We start from the raw sequence: 25290 nt of genomic DNA on the forward strand, positions 1-25290 counted from the left end.
AGAGGTGCCGACCCAGGCCCAGCTGCTTACCTGAAACTCTGACATCGAAGGAGACAGACTCGTCCTTGGTTTCACAGATGTATTCTCCAGCATCTTCAGCACTTGCCTGCAGGACGACAAGGAGGTGCTTAGCACCCTCCGTGTGCAGCAAGAGGTTGTGCGTTTCATCCACCTCCAGGCCATCCTTGAACCAGCGCACAGGAGCATCAGGCACGGACACCTCACAGCTCAGCTCCAGGCGCTCACGCCCACACACTTGTCTCTCCAGTGAACGCTCCACTGGCTGTAAAATCCGCACAGGGGGCTCTGCCAAACAGACACAGTACAGGAGTGTAAGAGGCCTCATCCATTCACATGCCCAGCCTTACATCACAGGAGGACCAGACTTCATGCTACATGGGTGAAGTGTATTTAACCCCCAATCACTGCTGTTTCTATGGAAAAGCAGGTTCTAGAAGGTCGATGTTCAGTGGCAGCAGAAAAGAACGTACTTAACGCTTCCATCCACCCCTTTCTCCTGCAAACCATCTCCCCCCCCCACTACCTTGTCCCACCCAGAGATTCTATGTACATATTTGTAAGGGGTGTGTGAAATCATACAGGGTGAGAGACTGCAGTAGAGAAACAGAAAGATTAAACTTACATACTCTGAACAGGGCTCTTTTTGTAGAAAAAGCCCAGCAGGAACTCATTAGCATAATAGGCCACACCCAACAGCAGGAACTCATTAGCATATTGGGCCACACCCCTGACAGCACAGCTCATTAGCACATTAGGCCGCACCCCCATGTTACCAGAACTGTGGTTATCCAGCCACACCTACCTTTCGCTTGTTATTCTGTCAAAACCCAGGGCCTCTTTTTGTAGCCGGAACTCCTTTGCATGTTAGGCCACACACCCCTAATGTAGCCAATCCTAATGAGTTTCTGCTGTTGGGTGTGGCCTATTATGCTAATGAGTTCCTGCTGGGCGTGGCCAACTTGGGAGCCAGCCGGAACTCCGTTCCTGTGCGTTCCTGCCCCAAAATAGCCCTGCATACTCATAGTGTTGCGTCTCCAAAGAAACCTTTTCTCTAGTAGAAACACTATTCCACATGTGCTTGTGTTTAACAAATTTGGTCCCTTAAAAGCTCCTTCCATGGCTGCAAAGCCATGCCAGAGACACGGCTTCACCTTGTGCAGTATCCAATGCCTGGTGTGATGTAAGTGCCTCTGAGCCCGACTGCCACTCAGACGGTTACAAACCCTGTCTGCTCTGCATTCCTTCCCTAGAGGACTCTGACACGCTAACTCAGATCCACAATACTTGGCATACTCAGAATGGAAAGGACGACAACATCTAGGTACCAAAGTGCCTCAAACCAGGTACTTCTTTCTCCCCAAATATTAGAACTCAGGACAGCCCAATTAAATGGATGGCCAGTAGATTCTAGAGAAACCAAAGAAAGGCCCCAGTCACACGGGCCGGATATCGCAGGGGGGAGGCGTGGCTAATTGGCCCGGAGGAAACTAACGCGCAGCTGCCCGAGCAAACGTCCAGGTCGAGGTCCTGTGGTTAGGGGGGAGATGCCGACCAGACAGGTATCCTGCAGCGCGGCATAGAAGCCACGCTGCGCGATCACACTAGCAATCGCTCTTTGTGCGCATGCGCTGTTGGGCGCTGTTGCGCAACCTGCGGAGCCAGGAGCTGGATGCCACGTAAGTCTACCGGGAACGCGATCGGACACCCGCCCTTGCGCCACGGTTTCCGGAAACTAGTGCCTCGGAGGTACTAGTTTTTTATATCGCATCTTCAGTGGGAAGCCTCAGGTAAGCCATAGGAGCTCTACGCTTCCCAGATGTTGTGGTGTGATCACGCCCGGAAAATCCGCCTATCTTCCGTCTCTGTAGCGTGGCTAATGCTCCGTGTGACCGCAGCCAAAGTACTTTTTTCACACGGTGCATAATTTGCTTGTAGAACTCACTGCCATGGGAAGGAGTCACAGCCTCTAGTTTAAATGGCTTCAAATCAATGTAGGCTATGTCCACCAATAGCTACCAGCCATGATGGCTGAACAGGACCCCCATGCTCAGAGGCTGGCAACCCCTGAATGCCTCTCGGTGAGGAGCAGCAACTGAGGGGGGGCTTTGGTCTGCATGCCCCTTGCTGTGAGCCTTGTGGGGCATCCGTCCTGCAACCGTGGGAAACGGGGTGATGGACTAGATAGACCTGGGGGTCCCCCAGCATGGTGCCTGCTGGTGCCATGGTGCCCGCCAACACTTTTCCTGGTGCCCACCAACTGTCTTTGGAAAGTGGGCCAGGCCAGGTGTTGAGGCTTTTGCCCAGTAGGGCTTCTGATTGGCCACGGGCAGGGCTATTTTTGGGCAGGAACGCACAGGAACGGAGTTCCGGCTGGCTCCTGAGTTGGCCACACCCAGCAGGAGCTCATTAGCATAATAGGCCACACCCAACAGCAGAAACTCATTGGGATTGGCTACATTCGGGGTGTGTGGCCTAACATGCAAAGGAGTTCCTGCTACAAAAAAAGGCCCTGGGTTTTGACAACAAACAAGGTAAATAGAATAAGAAGCAAAAGGTGGGTGTGGCTGGATGACCACACTTCTGGTAATGTGGGGGTGTGGCCTAATATGCTAATGAGCTGCTATCTCGGGGTGTGGCCTAATATGCTAATGTGTTTCTGCTGTTGGGTGTGGCCTATTCTGCTACTGAGTTCCTGCTGGGCTTTTTCTACAAAAAAACCCCTGGCCACGGGTGACCTGATGGCTTGGGCAGATCTTTAAAAGTTGGTTTGGCAGCAGCTGCTACCACAGCACGAGGATCTTCACTGCATGTCTGCAGAAAAGCTGTGTCTATGCAAGGAAATATTTTTTTTTAAAAAATAGGCTCATTTTAAAAGGGACCCTGTTAAACACAGCTTCTGCCTGAAATGCTGAAGAGTTACTGCTAGAGTGATGTGTGACCTCACTCGTTTTGTGGTTTGCCCCACCTCCCCTGGCAGCCACTGCCACAAACCCGTGTCAGAATCCCAAAGCCGCCCGTAGGCTCCAAAAAGCTGAGGACCCTTGAGACAGACCATTGCTTTGATCCAGCAGGACTCTTCTTTAAAAAGCTCTCAGAGAAACATTAACAGGCAGCTATTCATACTCCTATTCACATAGGAGCTGCGGTGGCTCAAGTGGTTAAGACGCTGAACTGCAGGCTGTGGAAGGTCGGTAGTTCAGAAGGTCGAGACCCGAGTGTGCCGCATGACAGAGTGAGCTCCCATCTCTCGTTCCAGCTCCTCCCAACTTAGCAGTTCGAAAGCAAGAAATTGCAAGTAGATAAATAGGGACCACTTCAGTGGGAAGGTAACAGCGTTCCGTGTGCCTTGGTGTTTAGTCATGCCGGCCACATGACCACGGAAACGTCTTCGGACAGCGCTGGCTCTTCAGCTTTTAAACGGAGATGAGCACCGCAACCCTAGAATTGGATTCGACTGGCTTTTGAGCAAGGGAACCTTTACCTTTTATTCACACTTCATGGGAGAAGGGAGTATTAATTGGGCACAAATTCTACCCACTGCTGCCAGACCTAAGAGGGTCACTCACCAGCAACAGTAACACTGAAAAAGATGGAATCCCCACCAGCCTCACACACAAACTCTCCTGTGTCCTGAGCCTGAGCAGCAGCTATGACCAGACGGCGATGGGGTCCCTCGCTCTCCAACAGGAAGCCCTCCTTCTCCTCTACCTCCTCACCATCCTTATACCAGCGAACAGGAGCCTCTGTGCTGGATAGTTCACAGGCCAGCACCACACGTTGTGAGACCTGGTACACATGAGCGGCATCCACATTGGAGTGCACAACACGAACAGGCGGTTCTGCAATTGGAAACACCAGAATGGCATGGGACATTAAAAAAAACAAACACAAAAGCGTCATTTCGAATGTAAGCTATGCATGGGGGGAGGGGAGAGGAAGGCGTGAAAGAGGTTCCGAGCTGTGCCATTTATTAATTCTGTTTGGAAAGAGATTTGCAGCTCTATCTGTTTCTGGTATTGGAACGCAGAGGAGTGGTCATAAGAACATAAGAGACGTCAATGGTGGATCAGGCCAAAGGCCCATCCAGTCCAACACTCTGTATCACACAGTGGCCAGAAATACCAGTGCCATCAGGAGGTCCACCAGTGGGGCCAGGACATTAGAAGCCCTCCCACTGTTGACCACCACCCCAAGCACCAAGAAGACAGAGGATCCCTTGCCCCAGACTGAGAGTTCCTAAGAACATAAGAGACGCCAATGTTGGATCAGGCCAAAGGCCCATCCAGTCCAACACTCTGTGTCACACAGGGGCCAGAAATACCAGTGCCATCAGGAGGTCCACCAGTGGGGCCAGGACACTAGAAGCCCTCCCATTGTTGACCCCCCTCCCAAGCACCAAGATGACAGAGCATCACTTGCCCCAGAGTCCCTATCTATACCTTGTGGCTAATAGCCACTGATGGACCTCTGCTCCATATGCTTATCTAATTCCCTTTTGAAGCCGTCCATGCTTGTAGCCGCCACCACTTCCTGTGGCAGTGAATTTCAAGTGTTAATCACTCTTTGGGTGAAGAAGGACTTCCTTTTATCCATTCTAACCCGACCGCTCAGCAATTTCATGGCGTGCCCACGAGTTCTTGTATTGTGACTGGGTCCCTAGGGGCCAGAAATACCAGTGCCATCAGGAGGTCCACCAGTGGGGCCAGGACACTAGAAGCCCTCCCACTGTTGACCCCCCTCCCAAGCACCAAGATGACAGAGCATCACTTGCCCCAGAGTCCCTATCTATACCTTGTGGCTAATAGCCACTGATGGACCTCTGCTCCATATGCTTATCTAATTCCCTTTTGAAGCCGTCCATGCTTGTAGCCGCCACCACTTCCTGTGGCAGTGAATTTCAAGTGTTAATCACTCTTTGGGTGAAGAAGGACTTCCTTTTATCCATTCTAACCCGACCGCTCAGCAATTTCATGGCGTGCCCACGAGTTCTTGTATTGTGACTGGGTCCCTAGGGCCCAGTCACAAAAAGTGATGAGCTGTAAGGCAAAAGACTGGCAGAGGTAAGGCTGGTCTCGAGCAGTGAGGTCTGGTCCAGGTCCAAGGGTTATGGTGGAAAGGAAGACCAAGTGACTGCCCTGAGGCACCATCTCCAGTTCCAAAGCCTCTCAGATCAGCCAGAAGCAGCCCATGAGGACAAGGCACAGTCCCATTCCTCTTCCCCAAGGTTTACACGCCTCTATAGGTGTGGGTGCAAACCACCACCACCCCTTGTTCATATGCGCCAGGTGATGCCTCCTCACCAAAGGCAGAAGGAATGAGTGAGACTTTTTAAGGCTAGTTAAAGACCATCCCAAGGTTGTTTTAAAGGAAAACAAAACTTACTTTATTAAACCTATCAAGTATCAGTGCTCCCAGGCAAGACGCCAGCTATACGCTTCGCCAGAATTTTAAACAATACAAGTCTTATTTCCTAAAGAGATAATATGCAAGCAAATGAACTAACAAAGATTTCTCCTACAGAGCATGCGCGCAGGGGCTCCTGGACTGACCAGGGGCCTTCAGGAGAGAAAAAGAATCTCACTGAATCCTAAGAGTCAGTGCCGAACTGCCCAAAAGGACTCCAATTTATACAGAATTAATCAAAGATTTTGCATGGGCTGTTACAAATGTTGATGACCAGGTGTTTTTTAAAAATTGTGAGACCCTTTCACGCAAGAGATGTCCTCACATTCCAGGATTTATATTTTATTTTCAAAATAACACAAGACAGCACTTCCGATTCTAAATGACAACCATGAAATCAGAATGTTCTTTTGTGTTCGCGGTGTGAGATAAGAGACATGACGCAGTCTGCTGAAGCCAAATTACTGTACTGTGAAATTACTGCAGAGTTTTAAACTATAGGGAAACAATGTGGGTTTGTGACAGGGGAAAAAATGCCTTTTGAAACAAAGAGACGGGCATTGCATTTTGGGAGTCTTGCCCTGTGTGCTGAAAGCGGCTTGCTAACTGAAAGGACAGAAACAGTTATAGGATTTCTGTGTATAAAGGGTTCAATTCTCTGATCCAAACCTCTTACTATTAAAATTCTCTTACAACACTCACCCTCCACTGTCACAGTGAAGTCTATGGTGTCATCAGCTGTGTCGCATGTGTATGTCCCCGAGTCCAGTGGGCAGGAAGAACGGATCAACAGCTGACGAATGCAGCCCTCTGATTGGACAGTCAAGTTGTCATCATCCAAGGGCACAGGATCGCCATCCTTGAACCACTGGACAGGGGCGTCAGAGGCAGAGACCTCACACTCCAGGAGGAGAGGCATCCCAGTCTGGACTGCATGACGGCACTGGGCCTCTGCCAAAGGACTGATGTGCACCTTAGGAGCTGAAGAGAGACAAAGGAAATGTGTCTGAAGAAAGACGGTGCGAAATAACCCTCACCTCCCATAGACAACGTTCCATACACAAGTCATGTGAATTCTGCTGGAGTGAAATATCCTCCCTTCATCATTAAGAGCTTCCTGCATATTACGCAGATACACAGAAATAGCTTAATTCCTAAAAAAAGAGGTGACCGGACTCAAGCCAACTTGAGTATCATGTTCAAGTGTCAGTTCCAGATGAGTGGGGCTAACTGTGGTTATTCAGGGATAAGGAAAATACCCTTTCTTGTACTGCTTCTCATGTTATAAAACTGAGGACCCAACCACATGCTACACTGTTTCTAGGTCCACATTGGGACCTTGTCAAACCAGACGAATGCTAGGAGTTCTGTGTTTGGAGCTCCCAGTAATTAATTCTCAGGTTTATGGTAATTAATTCTCAGGTTTATGGGAGCCTGATTTGGATTGGCACATGGGTAGAGAGGACTTAAGCCTTCCGATGGCAATGTTTTCCCAACCTGAAATGGCCACCCGAGAAGCCTCTAATTTGCCCTGCTGGGGAGTCTTATGTGCAATGAGGCAATGTGTGTAAACAGTGTGATGTGGTTAGGCCTAAATCAAGCTGAGCCATGTCACTGAACACAGGTTCATTCGTGAGTCCCCAGAGGGTCCCCAGTTTCCATACGGTCTGATCAGCACTTTCTGAATAGGGTTGCCAGCCTCCAGGTGGGGCCTGGGGATCTCCCGCTTTCACAACTGATCCCCAGCTAACAGAGATCAGCTCCCCTGGAGAAAATGGCTGCTTTGAAGGGTGGACTCTATGGCATGGGGCCATGCTGAGGGCCCTCCCCTCCCCAAACCCCTCCCTCTCCTGGCTCCTCCCCCAAAGTCTCCAGGTATTTTCCAACCAGGATAGGGCTGCCAAGTGGGGGCGGGTGGTGGGTAAACCCCTGCTTTGGAGGCCCGGTTTCTGCCGCCGCGGAATCGGGCCCCGGGGGGAACTCCGCCCCCAAAGCGTAACGTGGCTGCGTCACCGGAGGTGACACAACCACGTTGGGGGCATGGCCCGGATCGTCGGAGGGAAAACTCTATGGTTTTCCTTCTGACGATCCGGGCCACGCCCCCAACGTGGTCGATGTCGCACGTCACTTCTGGTGATGCGCTGGCGGTGCGCGCGCACATCCGAGTACGGCTCCCGGAGCCCGGCAAGGCTCCCCCACCGGTGAGTTTTTTTGACTTGGCAACCCTACTTCTGAATGTAGACAGATGAGTAGCAAACAGTGCCAGGCAGAGAGCCTTGGGTTGCGGAGAGGTCTAGGTGGAAGAACTTCCCTCCACAATCTGGGTTACGGTCCTGCTTCCCAAATGGTGGCTTTTAAATGAGGACAGGAAGTGCAAGCTGCATGTTACTCTTGCCTTTCTCTGTCTGGGCTCCTCTTGAGTGGGATGTCTCTCAAGTTACAGCAACTTGTAGTAATGGACAAAGAGTTTTCTGTGAATCGTGATTTGGAAAGCAGCCAGAGCTGAACTCGGCTTCCCTCGTGAGGCACTTATACAACAACAACAATAAACCAAACCAAAGAAGTTTAAATTAACTTTACAGAGAAGTTAAAATGAAAGTGCAAAATGTAATCGAATAGTTATTGAATGAAGAATTGATATTCAGAGAGGTCTTCAGGAGATAATTCAATTTAGAATCCACTATAGTAATGTTTAGGTGAGTTATAATTCTCTTCCCTGACTGGAACGCCAGTTGGGAAAGGATTTGCTTTTGTCATTATTTTAGATTTCACTTTTATTGTTTATTATAGCTATTTATTGTTTGCTACACATTCATGATATAATATATGTGGGAGTAGGCTTGTATATAACAATGTTGAAAGCGAAGAAACATTGCAGAGAACCTGGCTGGGAGGGGAGAGAAGAAGCAAATATCATTACCCATCAGGCCACTGGGGCTCTCTTAATGTTTCCACTACAAGCCTAGCGGCTTCCAATATTTTTAGAGCACTACAGGCTCCCATGGGGATCCCTAAAGTTGCCCCTTAAGCATAGCGCTGTATTCAAGTCTTCACTCAATGCTTATCCAAATCTATTCATGGGGGAAGCCCCTAATCATCAGCTGACCAGCTAGGCATTTCGATCAGAATTTTTTCAATATAGCTTTGCTGGTGGAAACTATACATTGTGAAGGGCTCCTACCTGGTGGAATGAGCTCCCGAGGGAGATCCGGGCCCTGCGGGACCTTATGCAGTTCCGCAGGGCCTGCAAGACGGAGCTCTTCCACCAGGCCTTTGAGTAGGAGCCGCTGCCCCATTATACCACCACCATTAAGGTATCTCAAAGGATGCATCAACGAGGCCCAAGGAAGATGTTGGAAATTGTAGAAGAGCTTCGACCATCGTCACTGGACACGTACTTTTTGGGAGCACCATCTGTAACTGTGGAGTTCCCATCTTGGACTTAGGACATCAGTTACGAATTGAGCACAGTGGTTTTAATGTTGAATGTTTATTATGTTTTTATATGTTTTTATTCTGGCATGGTTGTGTCCTGCCCTTGTTAGCCGCCCTGAGCCCACCTGGGGAGGGCGGGATATAAATATGAAAAATAAATAAATAAATAAATAAAATAAAGGTGTTATGAAGTCCTTGCTGCACCCGTATGTCCACTCTGGTCCTGTTCATGAGACATGTTCTGGGAGTTCTGCATATGACACTTAATTCCCAGGTGCACGTGGGCCCAATCAGAAGTGAGACTGTGAGATGGAGGCTTAAGCCTTCCCCTGTACTGTTTTCCTGACCTGCAGACCAGCTATTTGCCCCACTGGTGAAATTTACCTGTCCTGATGGGCTACAGGTAAGTTGCCCAATAGGGCAAACCAGGGGTCCCAGGTGTGGGTGTTGCTGGCAAGGAAATTGGCATAGAGGGAAGGTTTAATTCCCCCCCCCTCCTTCCATGCACCTGGAAATAAAGGGGCTTGAGTAACTTGAGCACAGGTGATGAAGGAGGTTGAATGCACTTGTTCTCTAGGCCCCTGAAAGCCTCCCCCATGACAGCTTTGGGGCTGAGCAGCATCCTCAGACATGTGCACACACCCTTTGGCCTCTAAAGCCATCACAAGCTAGGCAGTTACTGCAGCCCTGTGAGCAAGCCAGAAAGCACCTGGATGAGCAGAAACGCTACAGAAGCTCTCCCTAGGCCTGACTGTATACAACTGGCTCCAGGGAGAGCCACTCTGCTCTTGGGCACTCGTCTATGATATAAATATATACTGTGGCCCATGACCGATATGCTGTGTGGCAGAACACGCCTGCTGTGGCTGCAGGCCCTATTCTGCCCTGCCCTCCTGGGAGTTTCTCCACACCTTGGAGGGGCTTTTCTTCCACTTTCAGGTAGCCTGCTACCACCACCTGACTCTTTGTACGGAATTGCCCGCTGGGAGAGTCAGGACTCACAGCTTCCCTTCACTTCCGAGTTCTGAGGCTTTGCCTCTGTGTCTCCTGCTGCCCAGCACCTGGTCACCATGGGGACAGTGGGCAGGTGAAGCTGTGGACATGCTAAACCTGTGTCTGGCTACGATGATGGACGGGATGAGGGCTAACAAGCTGAAACTCATTCCAGACAAAACTGAGATGCTGTTGGTGGATAATTCCTTTGACTGGATGGGGGGTGTTCAACTTGTTCTAAACTGGGATGCACTCCCCCCCGAAGGAGCAGGTTCGCAGGTTGGGGGTGCTCCTTGATCTATCTCTGTCACTTGAGGCTCAGGTGGCATCGGTGGCTCGGAGTGCTTTCTACCAGCTTCGGCTAGTGGCCCAGTTGCATCCCTGTCTGGACAGGGATAGCCTGCTCTGGAAAACTCCAGGTTAGATTACTGCAACACACTCTACATGGGGCTGCCCTTGAAGACGGTTCAGAAGCTGAAGCTGGTGCAGAATGCAGCAGCTAGATTAATAACTGGGACCCAGAGGTCTGAACACATAAGGCCAGTTCTGGCCCACCTGCACTGGCTGCCTGTATGCTTCTAGTCCCAATTCAAGGTGCTGGTTTTAACCTATAAAGCCCTACACAGCTTAGGACCACAATATCTATTGGAGTGCCTCTCCCAACCCCAATCTACCCGGACACTCTGCTCAACCTCTGGGGCCTTCCTCTGGGTGCCCATCCCTCAAGAGGCTCAGAGGGTGGCAACTGGGGGAGGGCCTTTTTGGTGGTGGCCCCAGGCCCGTAGCTACATTGAATAATTTTGGGGCCCGGCCCCCCCAACTTTCCATCAGGGCCCCCCAACTTACTACCCTGGACAGGCAGGCAGGCAACCAGGCAGGCCCCAGACAAGATGCGCTCGCCGGCCGGCCAGTGGGCATAGTGCCCGGCAACCCAGCGCAACCCTCCTCCCTCACCTCGCTTCACCCCATCGTGCTCCGCTCCACCCCTGGTGGCCGCCTCGCCGTCTCCAGCCCCAGCCCCATGCTGGGCAGAGCGAGTGAGCACCCCTGCCTGCCTGCCTTCGTGCCGACGGTCGGGATGGGACGGGACAGGACAGTGAGTGGGCCCATTGGGGGCTGCAGAGTCACCTTCAGACACCCGCCTGCCTTTCTCTGCTCCCTTTGACACCCGCCCGACGGCGCCTGCAGTGCCACCTCTGAGAGGAAACAGTGGAGGAGGAGGAGGGGGGCCCCCTTCACCTCCAGGCGGCTCTATTCCCTCCCACGGCAGCGCACTCCCTTCCCAACTCTTACAGTGGGGAAACAGCCATCCACGGGCCTGGACCTGCTGCTGCTGTTGCTTGGGGAGGGAGTGGGGAGATGGCCGTGACGCCATTGCCGATCAGGGTGGAGCACATGGAGGAGAGCGGAGAAGAGATGAGGCGGCTGCAGCCTGCAGCAGCGCGCCTCCGTCCCAGGCTGGCCACGCTCGGCCTTGACTGGCTGAAGGGTCTCCTAGCAGGGCGCACGCGAGCGCACTCGCACATTCCTCAACAACCTCACCTTCCCATCTGCCTTCCCCACCCGGCCCCTGTAAAAGGGAGAGCGGTGGCTGGCTGGCTGGGGGCTCTCCAAGTGGGCGAGTGCACCGGCGCACTCCTCCACCACCGCCATCCCGCCCTGCCTACAGGGTGAGTGAGGGGGGGTAGGGGTCCAGGCTAGAGAAGTCCCCTCTGTGGGGGAGAAGAGGAAGAGGCCATCAGATGCTGCTGGGTGAAAGGGGCACCTACTTTAACCAAATCAATAAGGTGCCCCCTGATAAATTTAATGCCCCCCCCCGACACAAGAAATCCTGGCTAAGGGCCTGGGCGCCCCCCCCTTCTTTGGAACAACCTCCCTGCTGCAGCCCGCCTGGCTCCAAATTTGCCATCTTTTCGGTTAAGACTGCCTTCTTTGCAAAGGCCTTTAAAGACTTCCCTAGTCATGCAGGGGCCCGCTACAATTAGCCAGATTACTGTTTTTTCACTCTGCATTAGGTCTTTTTGGGGTCTGGTCTATTGTTTTTAATGTTTTTAATGTTATTTTAAATGAATGCTTAACTCTTAACATTTTATCTATTGTATGCTATTGTTTTTATACTTCTTGTAAACTGCCCAGAGAGCTTCTGCTATGGGCAGTATAGAATTGAAATGAATAATAAATAATAATACTCATTTATGGTCATGTGCACCCCTGAAGGAATAGCCACTTGCCAACTGCCTTCCTTCCTCCTGGCACTTCTTTTAAAACAATGTGCCTGGTGGAGGTCTATGTGGTACAGAGAACCCCTGCCAGCATCCAAAATTATTAAGTATTTATTAAAAAAGAAAATGTTTAGAAGCATATTTTAGCACAGCAGCAAATTGAGCAAGGGAACCAAAAGAAATGGGAAAAACAAAAACCTTCTGTCCCTTTCTTTATATATGCCCTAAAGGTAAAGGTTCCCTTGCTTGAAAGCCAGTCAAATCCAACTCTAGGGTTGTGATGCTCATCTCCGTTTCAAAGCCAAAGAGCCAGAGCTGTCTGAAGACGTTTCCGTGGTCATGTGGCCGGCATGACTAAACACCAAGGTGCACGGAACGCTGTTACCTTCCCACCAAAGTGGTACCTATTTATCTACTTGCAATCTCTTGCTTTCGAACTGCTAGGCTGGCAGGAGCTGGAACTAGAGACGGGAGCTCACTCCATCATGCGGCACCCGGGTCTCGAACTGATGAACTACTGACCTTCCACAGCCTGCAGTTCAGCGTGCCCTATCAGATGTTAAAATAGGACAGGCTCCTTTTGCTTAGGATATTATAGATCCCTTTAGAGTCTCAATTACCTTGAAGCTTGCTCCAGCTTTTGAGGCAAGCACATGGTCAACGGCTGCCTTGCCAGTGGAGAGGTCTGTGTGGGCTCATCGGTGCAGGGCCCAAGGAAGAGAGAGCTCCTTCCTGTTGCAAGGAGCTTTTATCATGTCTGTTATCATGCCTGCTCTTACTGAAAATTCTAAACATTTCCTTCCTGGTGTCCCTCTAGCACTTCATTCCTTCAAAAATCCCTGTTCCCTGCTAGAAAGAGGGGGGGAAAGGGGAGGTTTTGGTCCTCTCAAACATCCCAGGAAAAAATGCATTCCTTCACATGCTGCAATAAAAGAAATATTGGGTTGAGATTGGGAGAAGATTACTTCCTGCTCTGTCATGAAGAATACTGAGTAATCCTTGGCAACTCATCACGTTTTAACTTAAATCTGCCTCAAACAATTTCATGAGGATAAAAGATTATCAGGATATCTTGCTACTTGCCCTGAGACCTTGGGGTAGGATAAGAAAGACAATACATACAAAACTGTATTGCTGTTAGGTTGTCAAAGGCTTTCACGGCCAGAGTTCATTAGTTGTTGTAGATTTTCCAGTGTGGTATGAATGGGAATATAAAGATTTTCATATATAGGTTTTTTTCTTCTTGATTGTTCATATTCATATTTCTCTGGTTTTTATAGATTTATTCTTTAAGTAATATTTTATTAGGATGTTAGAAAGGCCTGTTATATAGAAGGCTTTCCTCTTGTAGGTCTGATATTGTTAGCAGACAACATAATAGGTACAAAGTTCTTAGGGCAAACCTTTCAATGTCTGGGTCAGATAGGATTTTAGTCTGATATGAAGAATCCTTGCCCATTATCATTTAGGTTAGGTTAAGTAAACACTTAGTTTGACGTAGATATATGTTTCTTTATATCTGGCCAATCAGAGGATTATGATGTCAGTCCATGTATAAAATATCATGTATTTCCTGAATATGTTCAGAATAGGCTCAAGAAGATGAAGAAGAAAAGGAAGAAATTTGTCAATTTTTGATTAACTATTTGGTCTAATTGTTTTCCTGTTAATCGAAGCATATTTCCTGAATATGCTGAGAAGAAAGTAGTCAATTTTGGATGGACTATTTGGTCCAATTGTTTTTCTGTTAATTGAAATAAAACATAGATCTTCCTCCTCATTTGACTTCATTTTTGACATGGAATCTAATATGTACAACACCGGGTTGTATGGCTGTGGTCTTGGCATTGTAGGACCTGACGTTTTGCTATTGTAGAACCTGGTGTTTTGCCAGTCACAGCTGCTGGCAAAACGTCAGGTTCTACAATGCCAAGATCACGGCCATACAGCCCGGAAAATCTACAAAAACTAATGTATTGCTGTTATTTATTTCCAGTGGTTCTTAATTTCATTTTCTCATAAATATCTATTCAGCATTCAATACATATTCAATTACATATAGTACTTTCATTTAAACTTATCCATAAAGAAAATGTATATTTCTCCAGTTGTCTCTCAGACTGTCGGATAACTTGTAGTATGGGGGAAACCACAGTTAACCTCTGCCCCTCTCTGCCCTTCTAAGATATGTCAGTTCAGTGAAATCCAAGTCCACCCTCACTACTTTCCAAGAACACTCTCCCACTAAATCACTAGCCAACCATATTGGGAGGGTGCAAAAGAATTATTGACATTTAAGCAAAAATGATGTGGCATAATAAAGCCTCACCAGATATTGCTCCTGCCACTACAGAAACTGCACCCATTCCACTGACACCACAATTGTATTGATCAGCACAGAAGACAGGTAATACACTTGCCATGCCATGAAGTTCACTATATGTCCCATCAGTGGAAAGTGCTGCTGTAAGAACATAAGAACATAAGAGAAGCCAACGTTGGATCAGGCCAATGGCCCATCTAGTCCAACACTGTGTCACACAGTGGCCAGAAATAAAAGGTGCCATCAGGAGGTCCAGCAGTGAAGCCAGGACACTAGAAGCCCTCCCACTGTTGACCCCCCCCCCCCAAGCACCAAGAATACAGAGCATCACCTGCCCCAGACTGGAAGTTCCTACACTCTGTCACACAGTGGCCAAAAATACCAGGTGCCATCAGGAAGTCCAGCAGTGGGGCCAGGGCACTAGAAGCACTCCCACTGTTGCCCCCCCCCCCAAGCACCAGTGACATAAAACCCCCCCCATTTTGCCCCCCCCCCCAAGCACCAAGAATACAGAGCATCACCTGCCCCAGACTGGAAGTTCCTATCTATACCTTGTGGCTAAGAGCCACTGATGGACTTCTGCTCCATATGTTCATGAGTTTTCAGTATACAGATTGAAAACTTAATTTCCCTCTTGAGACTTTCGGCACCTCCCCCCAAAAAAAGCCCTGGATAGACAGACAGACAGACAGACAGACAGACAGACAGACAGACAGACCACCTGCCCAGCTGGGCACAGTGCAAATCACAGGAACTGAATAAAAATATAATTCCCAAAACTTGAGTTCATGAAGACAGGCCCTTAAGTTGCAACTGGCCAAGTTGAGTTTCAAATGGGAATCTGAGGAAATATACTGTATTATATACAGAAATGTAGCCCCGAAGCAAGAATTCATCATACATTACTCACCTGCAATAGTAACATTGAAGAAGGCAGAGTCACCACCTGCATCACATACAAATTCGCCTGTGTCTTCCACCTGTGCCGAGCTAATGACGAGCTGTTGGTGGGTTCCTTCGCTCTCCAGCTGCAAGTGTCCCCCCTCTTCCACCTCTTCCCCATCTTTGTACCAGTGGACAGGAACATTGGGGCGGGATAGCACACAGGCCAAAACCACACGTTCTGAAGTTTGATAAGTATGGGCCACATCTGCATTGGACTGTACAATCTGCACAGGTGTCTCTGCAGCATTATGGAAAAAAGCACAAGATGTTTCATGCAGGCCCGTAGCCACAGTGGGGCACACCCCACAACAGCTGCTGCCCCCCCCTCCTGTGGCATTAAAAGGGCCCTCCGGCAGATCAGTGGGAGCAAAATGACCTGCCGATCAGCTGGAGGGCCTTTTAAATCTTGCAGGAGAAAAGGAGAGGGGAAGCCCATGCCTTCCCTGAACTCCAAGCAGTGATTTTGCCGCTTGGAATTCAGGTGCGGGCAGCCCCTGCTTGAAAAACCCCATTTAAAGGAAATCCTTTAAATGGTGTTTTTTCAAGCGGGGGCTGCCTGCACCCCTCCCCCTCCCCTGCTGCCCCACCAAATTTCCCCATGCCTCACCAACCCAAAATTTCTGGCTATAGGGCTGGTGTCATGAACTTCAGTGAAACCAAAGACTGGAAAGCAAGGGAGAATGTTCTGCACATTGTGATTCCAGTTGCTTCCACACCAAACTCACTTTACAATGCTGAGGAATTATTCTTTTGCAATATACCGGAAGTGGAATTATAGCTGTGGTTATGTACTGTATTTACCACCAAAGTATATCCTTATTAAAATCCCACAATGTCCCACCCTCATAAAAGATCCTGACAGTGTAATACTATGCAGAGTTACTGCATTCTAAGACCACTGAAATCCACGGTCTTATTCTAGAGTAGCTCTTCATAGGATTATACTCTAAATTCAGTATATACATTCAGGAATAAAACCCATTTGGTACATTGGGACTCAGCTGTTTTTCATAGTCACATATCCATTTAATTAAGCATATCCTTATTTTTCACAAGCCACAATTAATACACTCAAAATATCAGATATACAAACTGAAAACTGCATATGAAAGTAAAAGTTCTATTGACAAGATTGATCACAGAATTCTATAAATCAGTGTCTGTAGTAATTTCTATCATCTTCTTTTAGTCCCAATACTGTAAAAAGCTGTCAGATATGATCAATCTCTTTATGTATTTAGTTTTATGCTTGCAAAACTTTAATATGTTTGCCAGTCTCAACAAAGTCCAGCTGTTTAGTTCCCACTGCCTCACTGACAAAAGTTCCAGCATTGTGCTACAAAAATTCTTTCTTTACAGACTTGATCCAAACATTTTCAAGCCTCCAAGAATAAATCCTGTTGGACCGGACCAATGGGATAATAACTCCTGTTTGTGGGTTTTTTTTTCTCTCTGATTGGTTTCCACAATAAATCTGTATATGTGAACAAATCCATCAAACTGAAGATCTGTGATATGATCTTTATTTTTTTATTTGGCTAAGGATATCAACACTGGAGGAGGGTAATCTAACTCTTCCTTTTTCTTCTTCTTCTTCTTTTTGCTGTCAGGTCACAGCTGACGTAAGGTGACCTCGTGAGGTTTTCAAGGCAAGAGATGTTCAGGGATAGTTTGCCATTGCCTGCCTCTCCATTGCAACTCTGGTATTCCTCGGTGGTCTAAACACTAGCCAGGGCAGACCTTGCTTAATTTTGAGAATTCACAAGATCAAGCTAGCCTAGGCTGTCCAGGATAGGGCTGACTCTTCCGAACCAATACCACTTTCCCAGTCAGAAACAACAGCATCTCTGGAGCCCAATTTACATCACATTGTTTGGAACACAGGAAAAGGGTTAAAGCACCCTTCCCCGGCATGGTGGTCCAGATCCAAACTGCAACTTCAAATGGTTACTGTTTCTTCAAATGTAAAAACAGAAATCAGATCACAGATCTCCAAAGGGTTTTTTTAGTCATTAAGCAAAGGAGAGGCTTCTTTTGAAACTGACTGGAATGGAAATGAATGAAGAAATATAACAGACTCTGAACAGATGTAATAACCAGAGGTCCCTCTAAGCTACACTAGGGGGCACTGACACAAAAGTTTAGCTGGCAGCTCACGGATTTTTGCATCAGCTCACAGATGAACTGAGAAGGCATTTCCCCCTTCACTGGAAACAATGGAGGATGGGGGCACCTTCTTCTTGGACCCACAGAATTGGATCCACTGGTCCAATCTTTTTGAAACTTGGGGGTGGGGTTAAAGAGAGACACCAGTAATGATGCTGCAAATTTGGGCCTCTACCTGAAAAAACAGCCTCCCCAGAGCCCCAGATATCCCCAGATTGATTCTCCATTATAGCCTATGGGGCCCATTGACTATAATGGAACTGGAAAAATGCACACACCCATTATGCTTTTCAGTATGATTTGTAAGCTGCCTGGAGTCACAGAGAAAAGTGGGATATAACTATTTGAAAAAATAAATAGTTTGGGCAGGTGGATAACATTTAAGCAACTTCCTGTTTGTTGGGTTAGGCAGGGTTCTGACAGTGATTGTTCTTTCTCTGTTATTCTTGACTTGTAATGCTGTTTGTCATATTTTACTAAAAAAAAACAAAGTAGACTGCAACAGTCTCTCCCCCCCCACACAAGTGCTGGTATATTTTCTAAGGCTCAGCACAGGGTGACTGAGGCCAGGTCTACCAATATAGTGGACTGGGGTAGGTAGACATGTTCTCCCAATATATTCTACCAATATAGTGGAAAGGGGAGGGTAGACCAGGTCTCTTGAAGCTTGGTCTGCCCCCATACAGGACAACATTTTTTGTAATGAAATTTGACTTGATTCTGTTTTCTCTTAAAATATAGTTCTCCTAAAATATAGTTCAAATATAGTTTCACAGGGTGACTGAGGCCAGGTCTACCAATATAGTGGACTGGGGTAGGTAGACATGTTCTCCCAATATATTCTACCAATATAGTGGAAAGGGGAGGGTAGACCAGGTCTCTTGAAGCTTGGTCTGCCCCCATACAGGACAACATTTTTTGTAATGAAATTTGACTTGATTCTGTTTTCTCTTAAAATATAGTTCTCCTAAAATATAGTTCAAATATAGTTTAAAAGAATTCATTGTGAGGTTTTTACAAAGTTATGGAAACAATCTAAAAAACTAATTTACGCAATAGTCAAATGTAGGCTTGCTCACAACTTTAATGCTACTAGCCTTTTCACACATGAAATAGAATTTTTGCTCACAACACTGTGGACCTTAGATGGAACATTAGTAATAACAAGGGGTGGCCCGCGATACTCGCCTGTTCAGGGGAGGGGAGTAGCTTATCGAAGACTACAATTCCCAGAAGCTTCTGCTCCCCCCTTCCCTTCCCTTGGCCGTCAACTCCCTTCTCTCCCGGCCTCGCGCACGCTCTGGCCTGTTAACCGGTGAGTGTCCTCATTCCCACTCCCCTTTCCTCCATTTCGCTGTTCTCTCTCCTCCCCCTGCTCCGATGCGAGGGCAGAGCTGCGAGCCGCCCTCGCCGGTCTTCCCCCCTCTCCCGGCTCGCGGCTCGCCTCGCGGCGTTCACAGAGCGTTTCGTGCGCGTGCGCACGGAACGCTCTGGCACTTTCGGGGGGATTTAAACATCCCCCTGAGGTTTTTTCCCACTTTTTGGATTTTTGTGCACATGTTGGCACCGCCCCACGTGTGCACAAACCTCTCCCTCCCCCCCAGGTCCCACCGATGTGCGTATTTAGCTATCCGCACAGACGGGGCGACTTCAGTATTAGTATAAGGATAAAAATTTCTAAAACATGTAACTAAGACAAACAAAAAATGAACTGAAAAGATTCTACAGACATTTATGCCCTCTCCCAAGGTAAACTAATTCATTCTCTTGCCTGTGACTGTGATGTTGAAGAAGGCAGAATCACCCCCCACATCACACGCAAACTCCCCTGCGTCACGCACTTGTGCAGAGGGAATGATCAGCCAGCGATGGGGGCCTTCATTCTCCAGCAAGAGGGCCTCGCTTTCTTCCACTTCCTTCCCATCCTTGTACCAGTGCACAGGAGCATCAGGGCGGGACAGTTCACAGACCAACTCCACACGCTCTCCAGCCCGGTAGGCATGGGCCTCCTCAGCATTGGAATGCACAACCCTTACAGGAGGTTCTGTGGCAGAAAGAAACTTGCTGTGAATGGGGAGGAGCCAAAGAAACAGTCCTATCAAATCTCTTCCCTTGATCTTGAGAAGTAGACGGTAACCACTCAAGACTTGCAAATGCTCATACATAGGGCTGTCTCAAGGCCAAACTAGACAGTATGCTTTTTTAATGACTCAGAATCAAATTCCTGATCAAAACGCAGCTCCAAAATGAGGCAAAAACGGCCCCTGAGACCATTTCGGCTTGGGAGAACAGTGCAGGGAGTAGACAGGAGCCCTTCTTCCTACCGCACTTTAACCCAAAGCCAAACTAGCCCCCTGCAGACTTTTAAAACGACATTCCCTCTAGCTGCTGCGAGGCTGTGGAGAAACCTGGACCCATCTTGTTAAGAATACATAGTGTGCAGTTTTGCCTTCATACCACAGCAACATGAGGTAGGGCTCCCAGCCCCCAGGTCCCAGCGGGGGTCCCCCCACTCTTGATCCGCCACCAGCCAGCTGGCCAGCAGAGGAAACACACACCCCCCAACAAGGATGTTGCTGTGCGACGTCCCTGACGCGATGTCATCACCCAGAATTGACGTCATCATGTTGCTGATGTCGGGGGAGATGCTCTAGTTTTTGGGCAGCTCTATGGCTTTGAAGGCAAAAATACTCATAGAGTTTTGCTCAAAAACTAGAGTGTCACCCTCGACACTGGTGGCGTGACACCCTCAACACTGGTCACTTCCAGGTGACGTTATAGCACCCCCCATGTTTTCTGCGCATGGCAGAAGATCTCGGAAAAGACCCGGGAACCCCCCACCAGCTGCCAGGTAGGACCTAACATGTGGCTTTCTTTTCCTCCCTACATTTCAATGCCATTTTAATGTCAGTTCATTAGGCTCCAAATTTGACTGGTGCAGTGGGACTGTGGAGAAGATGTCTGACCCTTTTCCCTTACTTTTCAATTAAGAAGACTGGGTGCTGGAGAGAACTGAATAACCCTGGCACCACTGCTCCAACTACCTTAAGAGACTGCCCCCTGGGAGAGAGGCTGTTTTAAAATAAAACAATAAGCTTAGGGGAAACAATCACATATCACCTAAATACTCAGAGTTTGCAATGGATCTTTGCTTCACTGGACAGGAGACATTTCTTTCTATGTAAAAAGCTTTGTTTCTAAGGGAAGGGTTCCAATGGAAAGCTACAAAACAAAAGAGATATCTAGAGCTACATATTCACATCCTTACAGCACAGAACACATGGTCACACAACAAATGGAGATTCCCCTTCTTCTTGACCCTTAGAAGAAAGTCACCTGAACACAGTAACCAATGATTGCTAGTAAACAGACTTAGACTTTCCCAGGCTATCCCCATTGGCTCTGAGCCAAGTTTCCTTTCCAGGTCAGTCTAAACAATAGTACACTAGGTAAAGCAGATTAACCCTATAATGACTGGAATCTAGACCTTGCAAGTCACACATTTCCAACAAGCTTAACTTGGAATTTCTATGCACTATCAACTTAGGAAAGTTAAATCAAACAAGACTGTGAAAGGCATGCCTTATCCCAAATTTCAGCTGCATCTATCCTGATTTGCCAGACTACATGTATCATCATCACTGTATGTAATTCTCAACATGGCCCCCTCTCTGGATACTTCAATCCAGTGACTGGAGCTATGAATAGACAAAACAGATCTTTCTACAAACCTGGTCATCTGTTACAATTTCAATAATATATCAAGGCCAAGATTCATCTGCTGCACTATAAGAGTAAAAATTTTGCTTACATTAAGGAATTGACTCTGCACAAAGAAGTTAACAATCCAGTAAACATCTACTGACATGTCCATGAAATAGGCTAATGAAAAAGAGGAAATAGCTGTATTTATTGTAAGGAGGGGCAAAGCCTCATAACCATTGCTGAAGATGTGACCAAGATTCAGGTATGAATTCTTCTTTTGTGAGGAAGTCTAAAATGGGATCCCATTTCCCCATGAATTGATATTTGATGGGCTGTAGGGAAGTATTTTTCAATTTGTATGTGACACAATCCATTAAGAACTGATCCCATAGCTTACCATATCAGAGTTGTATATTAGGTGGATTAGCATCCTTCCAACACGTGGCAATAGAGAGTTTTGCTGCGTATATCATGATGTTTAAGGTTGTTTTGTATTTATGTTTTTCTACATATTCAGGCCAATTATCAAGAAAAAGGCCTTCTGGACATATTGGCATGTCTATACCAGTAATGTTTCTGATGTGGCATTGTATCTCTTTCCAAAAAAAGTTTGAATCTTATCACACTGTCACCAGCAATGTGTGAAGGTGCCAATCTGTTGGCAACCCTTCCAACACAGGGGTGACTGCGTAGATCTCATATGGGAGTTTTTTGTGGTGACAGGTACCATCTTGTCATGATCCTGAATTGTTGCCATTCCATAGGTATAGAGCGGGGGAAGCATGATTGCAAGCCCCACAATGTGGACCAAAAATCATCATCTAATGTTTCCTCACAGTCTTTCTGCTGTGCGGTCTGGTATGCCATAAGTCTGGGTGGTTTGTCCTTTAGGAGAAATTGGTATATGGCCAAAATTGATCCCCTATTTTGTGTGTCGTATAACTTTAAGATCAATTCAAAATCTGTGTGAGGTTGCATAGAGTAGAGGTGATTTTGATTTGGCTAGTAACGTGTTGTATTTGCAGGTAGAGGAACCACGGGACAGGTGAACTTAATTTATTTTCTATTTCTGATTTCGTCATCAGACCCTGTTTAGACAAGATGTCACAAAAACGAGACAACCCTGCTTTCTTCCAAGATTCTAGGTAAGTATGATCAACCGTTTTGGAAAACCAGGCTTGGTGTGTGAAAGTGGAATACCTTGACACCCCAGGTAGCAGCGTTTTACGTAGTGATTTCCATAAGCTGAACATTGGAGTTAGGAACACATTAGTTTATTTGGAGGCTGGTAAGTCAGGTTTAGCATTCCAGATCAAAGAGTCTAGTGAAAATGGATGTAGAAGATCCGAACATAATCGAATCCAGTCTGGTGGATTAGTTGCACGTTGGATCTTAATAATATTAGCCAGCAATGTCATTTTTTGATACGTCATTATGTCTGGTAATCCAAACCCACCCTGGTGTTTCGGTTTCCGTAAGATGTGAAAACCTATCCTCGCCTTACGTCCCGCCCACAAAAACTCCAACAAAGTGGCCTGCCATTTTTTAAGTATGAGTGAGGGTATGGCTATAGGAACGGCTCGAAATATGAAAATAAATTTAGGTAAGAGGAATGATTTTATTAAATTATACCTATCCAGCCAAGATAAGTTTAACTTACTCCATTTAAAGATGGTACTGCGCATTTCAGAGTGAATCATATTATGGTTATAATATAATATTTTCGTTAAGTCCAATGGTATCTTTATTCCTAAATAGGATATGTAATTTGAAAGCCAGCTGAATTTAAAGAGCTGTTTGAGCTAGGATTGTTCTTCATTTGGGATATGAATAGGGATTATTTGTGATTTGGCATCATTTTATACGCAACCCTGAGATTGCTCCAAAGGAGGACAGTGTTTGCAGTAGTGTAGGTATAGATGTCATCGGGTTTGTAATATAAAGCATCATATCATCCACAAAAAGAGATATTTTGTATTCTGTTTCTCTAATTTGAACTCCCTTGATGTATTGATTTGTCCTAATTGCTTGTGCTACAGACTCTACCACCATGGCAAATAAAAGCAGAGATAACGGGCAACCCTGTCGGGTACCTCACCTAAGATTTATTGTTTGGGACATGGAGCCATTTGTTTTAATATTGGTGGTTGGATGCGCATAAGGGCTTTCAATAATGTGAGTGAATTTTGGACCAAACCCCATATCCTTAAGTACTGCAAAGAAGTAAGGGAACTCCACGGTATTGAAAACCTTCTCCACATTCAGGGAGAGAAGGGCCATAGATTGTTTGGATTGGATACCGTGTTTTTTTTTTTTTTTTTTAAATAACAATTTTTATTTTCAATATAATAATCAACAAAATAACAAGATTGTAGTAGCGTCAAGACATCAAACGTAGTGAGGAATAATAGAACACTAATATATATTAACTACAAGTGATAAAAAATGTCATAAAATTTCTGTGGAACAGTGAATTTGGTGGATTCAGAGTTAAACATATATTCTAGAAAAGGTAACCATTTCAATTGTAAATTAGGTTTATGAACCATTGTGTCAGATCTCACAACAACATCTGAGATTTTATCCATAGTATAATATTCTAAGATTTTTAAACGCCAGGCTGAAACAAGTAGTCTATTTGAGGACTTCCAGTTATTGGCAATAACAACTTTTGCCGCAGTTAATAATACAGAAATTAATTCTTGTTTGATTCTAGGGATATGAGAGTCAACCCAGAGATCTAGCAAAATAAGTTCAGGTTGCATAGGTAGTAAGTAACCTGTTATTTCTTTAATAGAAAGAATAATTTTCGACCAGAATTGGTGAACCACTGCGCATGACCACCAACAGTGTATGTAGGTGCCCTGTTGTCCACATGATCTCCAGCACATAGGAGAGAATGATTTAGAGATATTATGTATCCTGACTGGGGTAAGATACCACCTCATAAGTAATTTAAAGCTTTGTACTTGTATATTTAGGGAACATGATCTTAATGAGGGAGATGACCAAATATCGTCCCAGTCTGCAGGGAGTAATGGGGTGTCGCAGTCTGCCTGCCAAGCCTCTTGATAGGTCAGACGCTTGGTGCCTTTTGCGAGGATGAGATCTGAATAGACAATTGAAATATAATTTTTAAAAGAGTTTTGATTGAGTTTTAGAAGTTTTTCGAATACAGTTAGAGGTCTGTGGAGAGAGGAGTGGGATGTTAAAGAGTCAATCAGGTGTGAAACTTGATAAAATTCAAACCAAGGAAGAGAGCATCGGTATTTGCTTTCAATGAATTCTTTCGAAGAGATTTTGTTGTTGGTGGTAACTTTGTAGAGGAAATTTATATGCTTCTTCTTCCAGGTTGTGAATGTATCCCTTTGAAGACTAGGGGGGAACCATGACACGTTGGTGAATGATGTTAAAGGTGAAACTGGTGGTGCTAACCTATGTTTCTTTTTTTCCCAGGTTATCAATGCAGTGGAGAGGAAGAGGTTTTGACGATTTTGTTGTTAGTGGTAACTTTATAGAGGAAATTTATATGCTTCTTCTTCCAGGTTGTGAATGTATCCCTTTGAAGACTAGGGGGGAACCATGACACGTTGGTGAATGATGTTAAAGGTGAAACTGGTGGTGCTAACCTATGTTTCTTTTTTTCCCAGGTTATCAATGCAGTGGAGAGGAAGAGGTTTTGACGGATTGAGGCTGGTCTTTTACTGGCGGTTTCCCATAAAACCGATTGGAACGGTAAGTTGTTCAGGTGAGTCTCTTCAATTGTTTTCCAGTCTGATGTGAATGTTGAGTCATGTAGTTTTAAAAGGCCTAGCAATATGGTTGCAGCATGATACGTTTGTAAGTCTGGGAGGGCGAGGCCCCCTGCTTTTCTTGGTCTAATTAAGGTGTCATATGAAACTCTATTCAAGCCTGAATTCCAGATGAATTTTGTAAGTAGTGATTTCCATCGGCGAAAATAAGATCCAGGAATGTCCAAAGGTAAAGTTCTAAAAAGATACAAAAATTTTGGTAGTATGAATGTCTTGGCAATCTGGATCCTTTCAATCCAAGAAGAAAGTGCCGTCGATTTATTGG

General features: G+C 46.5%; 1 protein-coding gene across 1 annotated transcript in view; it reads right to left on the reverse strand.

Moving 5' to 3' along the window:
- The window catches only part of LOC107123997 (obscurin-like), a 73710-nt gene that overhangs the window by 44654 nt on the left and 3766 nt on the right, over positions 1-25290 (reverse strand). The window contains exons 3-7 of the mRNA XM_015427371.1: positions 19280-19572; positions 15308-15580; positions 6127-6405; positions 3588-3860; positions 31-306 (exon numbers count right to left, since the gene is read on the reverse strand). Of these exons, the coding sequence (XP_015282857.1) occupies positions 31-306; positions 3588-3860; positions 6127-6405; positions 15308-15580; positions 19280-19572 (1394 nt within the window). The remainder of the gene's footprint in view (positions 1-30; positions 307-3587; positions 3861-6126; positions 6406-15307; positions 15581-19279; positions 19573-25290) is intronic.

This window comes from Gekko japonicus, unplaced genomic scaffold, assembly GCF_001447785.1.
Source record: "Gekko japonicus isolate JY-2015 unplaced genomic scaffold, Gekko_japonicus_V1.1 scaffold2129, whole genome shotgun sequence".
In the NCBI taxonomy this organism is placed as follows: domain Eukaryota; kingdom Metazoa; phylum Chordata; class Lepidosauria; order Squamata; family Gekkonidae; genus Gekko; species Gekko japonicus.